The sequence below is a fragment of the Triturus cristatus genome, chromosome 9, assembly GCF_964204655.1.
Source record: "Triturus cristatus chromosome 9, aTriCri1.1, whole genome shotgun sequence".
Lineage (NCBI taxonomy): Eukaryota > Metazoa > Chordata > Amphibia > Caudata > Salamandridae > Triturus > Triturus cristatus.
In genome coordinates this window covers 570,257,952-570,266,526 of record NC_140592.1, presented here as the reverse complement: position 1 = coordinate 570,266,526, position 8,575 = coordinate 570,257,952, and the positions used below count along the sequence as shown (strand labels likewise).

At 48.2% G+C, this 8,575-nt stretch overlaps 1 protein-coding gene across 1 annotated transcript; it reads left to right on the top strand.

The window, feature by feature from the left end:
- Positions 1 to 2,079: 2,079 nt before the first annotated feature.
- Positions 2,080 to 2,613, top strand: LOC146798325 (protein LDOC1-like). Its single transcript, XM_085627724.1, has one exon. It carries the CDS (start codon positions 2,080 to 2,082, stop codon positions 2,611 to 2,613), a length of 534 nt encoding a protein of 177 aa, XP_085483850.1.
- The last annotated feature ends 5,962 nt before the right edge of the window (positions 2,614 to 8,575 follow it).

The window sequence follows — 8,575 nt, the reverse complement described above, 5'->3', positions numbered from 1 at the left end:
AAAAAATAAATTGTTGGATTTTTAGGATGATCCATTTTGAGATATACATATCCTTATAATTGAGAAGCCCAAATTCATCCCTTGATATTATTGTTTAATCTCCTTTATGGGATTAGTCTTCAGGATCTCATAATGATCTCCCCTACATAGCTCTGTGCTTCAAGCATATATTTATCTCTGTCCGTGATGATAATATTGCCCCCTTATCAGAGGGTTTGATGATGATCGATTTATTTTTTCTTAAGTCATTAAGTTCATGCCATTCTTTTGATAACACATTGCCTCTACTATGATATTTGGGTTTCTTAATTTATAGATATCTCCAGCAACCAATTCATAGAATATGTCTACTTTGTTACCAGCTTATACTTGGGGACAAAATTGACTCAGCGGTTTAAGGCCACTTTCAATATGTGAGTCAGTGGGGAATCTCATTTTTTCAAGATGTTGAACTTCAGTTATGCTTTGCTTATGTATAGTTGTTTCTGTATCCTCATTTTCTGTTATTAATTCCCCTATTGATCACAGTTCATGAATATCACCAATTTTACCTTCAGATACTTGCACCGTAATCTCAAAGTGGTCTGGTTGTTAAGGATAGGACTTGATTTATGATATTTACATGATTTTAATTTTCTTGTGAACTAATATGTTTCTATCCATAGTATGACATAATCAGGACTCAATGTTTAGCAGAAACTCAATCCACAATTTAGAATCCTCTCTTGTATTGGTGTCAATTTCCAATTGGATATATTGACCACAAGTTGGTTTTCATCCACATTTTTGCAGTTCCCGAGGCCTATATCTATGTAATGGTTGTTCTTCCTCTTGCTCCGCCTTGTCCTGCACTTCCGCGTCCTCTTCCTCCTTGTTTCCCTTTCCCCCCTTGTCGCATGGTCATTTGTAGCAGCCTCATTTCCCCATAAAAATCCATCTTCTCCCATGGACCTTCATCTGCAGATGAACCTGGATTAGAGCTTCGTTCAGTTTCTGTCATGGTTCCCGGGGGTTCCCTACCTTCCGACAGTCCGCAGCATGTTTGCCTTTTCGCGCATGCGGGATCAGGTTTCCTCTCTTCCGTGTTGCAGACGGGTTGCGGTCTAGCTTCCGTGACCGGAAACCGCCAATGAGTCACTCAGCGCTTCCGGGGGAAAACGCATAAACCACAGTGGTTCCCGCTGGTCCAGCGCTTCGGATTGACGCCTACACCTTGCTACTTCTGCCTGCTTCAGAGCCAGACCTAACATCAGTTATTTCCGAGGTCGCGCTGGAGCGCTTTGTTAGTGTCCATGAAACGCCGCACTGGAGCGCTTGTTGGTGTCCCATGAAACGCCGTGCTGGAGCGCTTTCTTTTGTTACTTATAGACGCCACACTGAAGCGTCTTGGTCTTTGCTTTTCCACACCACGCTGGAGCGCCTTGGTTTTTGCTTTGCCTCATCGCGCAGCGGCACTTTGTTTTTGTTTGTTCAAACCGCGCAGGAGCGGTTGCTGGTTTTCTTTAGTTTCTATGCTGGAGCGTTAGACTGTTGCTTGCCTGACTGCACCTTAGCGCTTGCCAGTGTATCCTATTCACCGTGCTGGTGAGCTTGCCATTTACTTTGCCTTATTGCTCTGGAGCACTGCTGAGTCAGTGCTACCAACCTTGAGGAGCTATTTGTGTTTCCCTGAACACTGCGCAGTAGTGCTGCTTCTTCTTTCCGTTACTACAGAGGACTTCTCCACGCAAGGTGCTACCCTTCACAAGGTAAAGTCTGATCCGCATGTGCATAAGAGGCGAACCTAGAGAGGGTATTACCTGTGCCAGTTATTACAGGGTCTCCCTTGTCTTCCTTTCAGCTGGAGTTGACGGTTATTCCCCAAACTGAGGGTGGTTCTCTTCTGGTCTTCTCGACACATCCCCGTCACCTTTAGCTTCCTTTCCCGGTCCCATCTCCATCCCGGTTGGTGTACACTCCGTAACAGGGGTAAGGTGGGTACGGGGGCGATAGCTCATGTCGTCTCTGTGAGCAACAGGTAAGCCTTGTGTGGTACTTGACAGAATCCGAAGCCCAAGTGTTTCATCTCACCCGGACGACATGAGCGATCCCGAGATCTCCTTGCAGGACATAGCGACCATGCCTACCAGTGTGCAGGCAGAAAACCTCAGCCTACACCATGAAAAGACGGCCTTACAAGGTCAAGTGGTGGCTGGGGCACCAGGTCTTTGGGGTCCTTCTCCCTCTTCCAGGGTTAGACAGGAAGGGATACTATGGCCTCCGTTGTTTACCTTTGGGGGCCCTTCCTCCGCTTCCAACCAGGACCATGCCATACAGGTGATAACACCCCATCCAGTGCAACTAGCACTACCTGAACGCATTTATGGCGACAGCAACAAGTACACCGTCTTTCTTCACCAGTGCCAACTACACTTCATGGCCAGAGCAACCGCTTTCCCAGACGACACATCCAAAGACGCCTTCATTCTTTCCTACATGGGTGGGGATGCCGCCCAGTGGTCCATATCCTTGGTGGAAAACGACGACCCCATGCTGTATAACCTAACTGTGTTCAAAGGGACAATGCGACGGATGTTCGCCCGACACACCTTTGTACAAGCCGCAGATAACTAATTACTTAATCTAAAACAAGGTAACACCGACATGCTCCACTACATCACGACATTCAGCAGACTCGTCATCGAGGCCCGTTGGCCCGAATCCAAGAAGGTGTCCATATTCTACAGGGGTTTACGGGACGAGCTAAAAGAGCTGATCTCGCAGATGCCTGACCCCCCCAGAGGAAAAAGGGCCATTCATCAATCTGGTGGTTAAAGTGAACTTCAGGATACAGGAGCGAAAGACCGAAAAGACCAAAGGAGGCGATAATCGGTTCTTGTCCTTCAAGGATAGAACCAAGGACCAACCCGCTCCAACCTGTGATGTACCCGAACCTATGCAAATAGGTGGCGTACGGGGACCTCTCACCAGCGAGGAAACAGAGAAACGAAGGAAACAGAACCAGTGTTTATACTGTGGTAAGAACGGACACTTCGTCAGGGAATGCACAGTAAAGCCCACACGAGCAAGGGGAAGGAGACCCTTCGCATTACCTGTATCCAAAGGAAACAAGCCGGGAAACGGAGAAACCCAGTAAACAGTGGGGTCCTGCTACTGGGTTTGTCGTCCTGCAAGACAGCGACCCCTGCCTTGTTAGGTGGCAACCGTCATCTGGGTGTTGACGTGGTGCTGCGAGCACAATCAGGCCAGGTATGGCAGGTGACGGCTCTTCTCAATTCTGGAGCCACCGGCAATTTTATCGACACCCAGTACTCGAAGGACCTGGATATGACCATTATACCCAAGGCAAAACCAGAAACAGTTAAGGCCGTAGATGGCACGGACCTTACCTCCGGTCTCATCCGGTATCAAACAGAGGACATGGTGATGTCATTCATAAACAACCACATGAAAACCATTGGCTTTGACGTCATCGATGCACCCCAGTTTAGAGTGATATTGGGTCTTCTATGTCTAGTGAACCACAACCCAGGGATCGATTGGGTATCCAGGATCATTACCCTGGATTCGGAGCATTGTAACGTTTTCTGTTATACTCAGACCGAGTCCTTCGGTGACTGAACCATACAGGCCCACTCTCTACCCTTGATAGGAATGGGTGCGGTAACCCAGGACAACGTACCTGAGGCATACCTTGATTTGGTGGCTGTGTTCGACAAGAGGGGTGCCAATACCCTTCCTCCTCACCGCTCATTTGACTGCAGAATAGACCTCATTCCTGGTTCCACGCTTCCTTGCAGTCGGATATATTCCCTCACAGAAAAAGAGAATGAGCATCTACGCTCCTACTTGGATAAATTCTTACATACTGGGTTCATACGCCATTCCAGGTCTCCGGTATCCTCTCCTCTTTTTTTTGTGGCCAAGAAGGAGGGAGATCTGAGGACCTGCATTGACTTCAGGGCGATGAACACCATCACCGTGAAGAATAGGTATCCCCTGCCTTTGATTTCCAACCTATTGGACCAGGTAAAAAACGCCTCCATATACACTAAGTTAGACCTGCGGGGGGCATATCATCTCGTCCGAGTCCGGAGGAGTGGTGAATGGAAGACCGCATTCCGGACCAGGTTCGGCCTCTTCGAGTATCAGGTCATGCCCTTTGGACTCTGCAACGCCACCGCAGCGTTCCAGTACTTCATCGATGAGGTGCTCAGGGACTATATCGACGTCTTCTGTATAGTGTATATCGACGATACACTGATTTATTCGCGTACTACTACAGAACATGTCCAGCACGTATGTACCATCCTCCAGCAGCTGGAACGACATCGCTTATACGTTAAACTGGAGAAAAGTGTGTTCCATACCACAGCGGTCGAGTTCCTGGGACATATCATCACTGCAGCCGGGATCCAAATGGATAACAAAAATGGTGGAAGCCATACTATGATGGCCATCTCCAACCACTGTGAAAGGTGTCCAGAGGTTCTTGGGGTTTTCCAATTACTACCGCCGCTTCATCACAGGTTTTTCCAGGATCGTTACCCCCATCACTCGGTTACTGTGCAAGGGTGTCCTCTATTGTTGGGACTCGGAAGCCGAACACGCCTTTCAGGAACTGAAAAGGAGGGTCACCACAGCTCCCATTCTGAGACACCCCGACTCAGAACTGCCGTTCATTGTGGAAGCCGATGCCTCGCAAGATGCTCTGGGGGGTGTGTTGTCGCAAAGAGATGCCGGAACGGGTCTCCTTCGTCCCGTGTCATTCTATTCCAGGAAAATACAACCAGCCGAACGCAATTATACCGTATCAGACCGAGAGCTCCTGGCCATCAAAACAGCGTTCGAAGAATGGCACCATTTTCTGAAGGACGCCAAACATCCTGTGACTATCCACACGGATCACAGGAACCTACAGTTCCTTCGCTCAGCCCGTGCCCTTACATCCAGACAACTGCGCTGGACTCTATTTTTCATCGAATACGACTTTAACATTACGTACCAACCTGGTAGGGAGAACGCCAAGGCTGACGCGCTATCTCGTCTGGAGGAAACTGACGAAACTATGTCCACCCCTGAGCCAGTGTCTATTATTCCTGAGCACCATTTCCAGGGGACAGTTCTGTCTTCTGAGTTCCTTACCCAGCTACAGAAGGACATAGACCGCACCGATCCAGCTGCCTTAGCAGAAAACCAAAAAGGTGTAACCGCACAGAACAGGTTCTTGTACACAGATGACAAGTACTATCTGCCGTTGGTGACTCGCCAACAACAAGCACTGTACATGTGCCATGATCACATCCTGTCAAACCGTCCGGGATGCCACAAGACCACAGAACTATTGCGAAGGCACTTCTGGTGGCCAACATTGGAAGCAGACACCATGGCCTATATAGCGTGTTGTGCGGTGTGTGCCCAAGGAAAGAACATGTCAGTATCCTCAACAGGGCAGTTGCATCCCATCCCTGTTCCTCCTTATCCGTGGCACACCATCTCCATGGATTTTGTGGTGGAGTTACCGGCCACAGAATCTGGTTACACCACTGTTCTTACCATCGTTGACCACCTCTCCAAGATGGCTCATTTTGTACCACTGAAGAGATTGCCTTCGGCAGCTGAACTGGCAATAGTGTTCCTGCAAAACGTAGTTCGGCTACACAGCATTCCGTCTGTAGTGATAACAGACCGGGGTTCGCAGTTCGTGTCCCGTTTCTGGAACGAAGTGTGCAAGGCCATGGACATAGACGTACGCGTATCGTCCGCATATCACCCCCAGACCGACGGCCAAGCGGAGAGAACTAACCACAGCATGGAGCAGTATCTCCGCTGCTTGCTACTGGCGGTGGACAGGGAATGGGCCGAAGTGCTGTGGATGGTGGAATATGCATATAACAACAACAGGAATTCCGCCATTGGCATGTCTCCCTTCTTCTGTCTCCAGGGAAAGCGTCCTCGTACTACAGCATGGGAAGAACCTCAGCACAGTCCCCTGCCCACGGTTCAGGCTTATCATACCAAGCTTTGCGACCTCTGGCAACAAGCCCGGTTCGAGCTGGCCAAAGCCAAAGAAACCTATAAACAATACGCCGACGACCACCGGAGGAGGGAACCTGATTACAAGAAAGGGGACAGGGTATGGCTCTCCATCCGTAACCTCAATGTGCACGGCCCTAAAAAACTATTGCCTCGCTTTGTGGGACCCTACGTTATTGAGAAAGTGATCAACCCTGTAACCATGAAACTCACATTACCTCCCCAAATGAAGATACACCCTGTCTTCCATGTGTCCCTTCTACGTGCTGTTCACCCCGAGTGCACTGTCTCTTCTCCTCCTTCCCCGATTCTTAGAGACGATCACCTTGAATACGTGGTCCGGGCTATATTGGGTTCCTGTCGCCCCCGGGGGAGGCTCTTTTACTTGGTTGACTGGAAGGGGTACGGTCCGGAGGAGCGGTCCTGGGAACCCCTGTCCCACGTACGTCACGCTCCCCAGCTAGTTTGTGCCTTCAACGTAAGTCACCCGCTTAGCCCCCGCCCTGCCACCCCTGTCTGAACTGCGTTTTTGGGGGGGTTCCCGTCTTGGGAGGGGGTACTGTCATGGTTCCCGGGGGTTCCCTACCTTCCGACAGTCCGCAGCGTGTTTGCCTTTTCGCGCATGCGGGATCAGGTTTCCTCTCTTCCGTGTGGCAGGAGGGTTGCGGTCTAGATTTCACGACCGGAAACCGCCAATGCGTGACTCAGTGCTCCCGGGGGAAAACGCATAAACCACAGCGGTTCCCGCCGGTCCAGCGATTCGGATTGACGCCTACGTCTTGCTGCTTCTGCCTGCTTCGGAGCCAGACCTAACATCAGGTATTTCCAAGGTCGCGCTGGAGCACTTTGTTAGTGTCCATGAAACGCCGCGCTGGAGCGCTTGTTGGTGTCCCATGAAACGCCGCGCTGAAGCGCTTTCTTTTGTTACTTATAGACACTGAAGCGTCTTGGTTTTTGCTTTTCCACACCACGCTGGAGTGTCTTGGTTTTTGCTTTGCCTCATTGCGCAGGAGCACTTTGTTTTTGTTTGTTCAAACCGTGCAGGAGTGCTTGCTGGTTTTCTTTGGTTTGTATGCTGGAGCGCTAGACTGTTGCTTGCCTGACTGCACCTTAGCGCTTGCCAGTGTATCCTATTCACCGCGCTGGTGCGCTTGCCATTTACTATCCCTTATTGCTCTGGAGCACTGCTGAGTCAGTGCTACCAACCTTGAGGAGCTATTTGTGTTTCCCTGAACCCTGCGCAGGAGTGCTGCTACTTCTTTCTGTTACTACAGAGGACTTCTCCAAGCAAGGTGCTACCCTTCACAAGGTAAAGTCTGATCCGCATGTGCGTAAGAGGCGAACCTAGAGAGGGTATTACCTGTGCCAGTTATAAGAGGGTCTCCCTTGTTTTCCTTTCAGCCGGAGTTGACGGTTATTCCCCAAACTGAGGGTGGTTCTCTTCTGGTCTTCTCGACACATCCCCGTCATCTTTAGCTTCCTTTCCCGGTCCCATCTCCATCCCGGTTGGTGTACACTCCATAACAGGGGTAAGGTGGGTACGGGGGCGATAGCTCATGTCGTCTCTGTGAGAATACTTTGCAAGTAACAGGTAAGCCTTGTGGGGTACTTGACAGTTTCACTAGCTTCCACATTTGTAGATGTAACTTGATTCACTTTTTTTCTCTGACTCTCAGCGATTTAAAGCTTTTCATAAACATAAATTCTACTAAATTGTTAAATTTATGCACTTTCCTTATTCTAGTTTCATCCTCATGATTTATGATTTTCTCTTCCATTTTAGTGAGTAAAATTGTTACTTCTTTTTGTTCTTTTACTCTTTTTATTTCTTTCAATAATTCATCCATCTTGACAGTTTTTATGCCCATGTTACATTTAGCATGCTTAATTAATGTAACCATCAATTTCATAGAAAAATTCTCTGTTTTGTTTCTCCAATCATTTAATAGATCTGGGCCCATCTCATCATATGTAGGCATTGGTAAAATCCTCTATTCCCATGGCTCTCGGCCACATTCTCTATATTTCGTCAATGAGTTCAACTCTCACCATTTATTTGATTTAAAATCCTTGTTTTTTCTCACTCCTTAATCAGTTGCATCGGGGTTTGTTTTTCCATGCTAGATTTAGTTTGTTCTCCATTTATTGTTGCACTCTCATTAAATACATATTTTGCTGCCTATCTCCATTTTTCACATCTCTCAGCCTTATTGAAAATCAATTTCTTTAGTCAAATGAATAAGTAGAAATTCCAGGTGTTATACAGGACTGTTAGAGATGTTCTGGTTCCGATTCTGTGTTGCTCTTATTTTATTTTCCTTATTGTGTAATTTAACATTGTCAGAAACCTTGTACTGTATGGTTCTCTTTTCCAAAAGTTCTGATTCCTCCTAAAAACCTGACTTTCAGTGCCGCTGACTCGTGGCAGAATAGTTTTACTGCACCTTGCCATCATTACAGAAAGCACCTTCCGAGCATGTTCACATATGCTTCGGTCAATCAGTATTTGCTGGCCGGACTACACCAATACTCTTTCAAA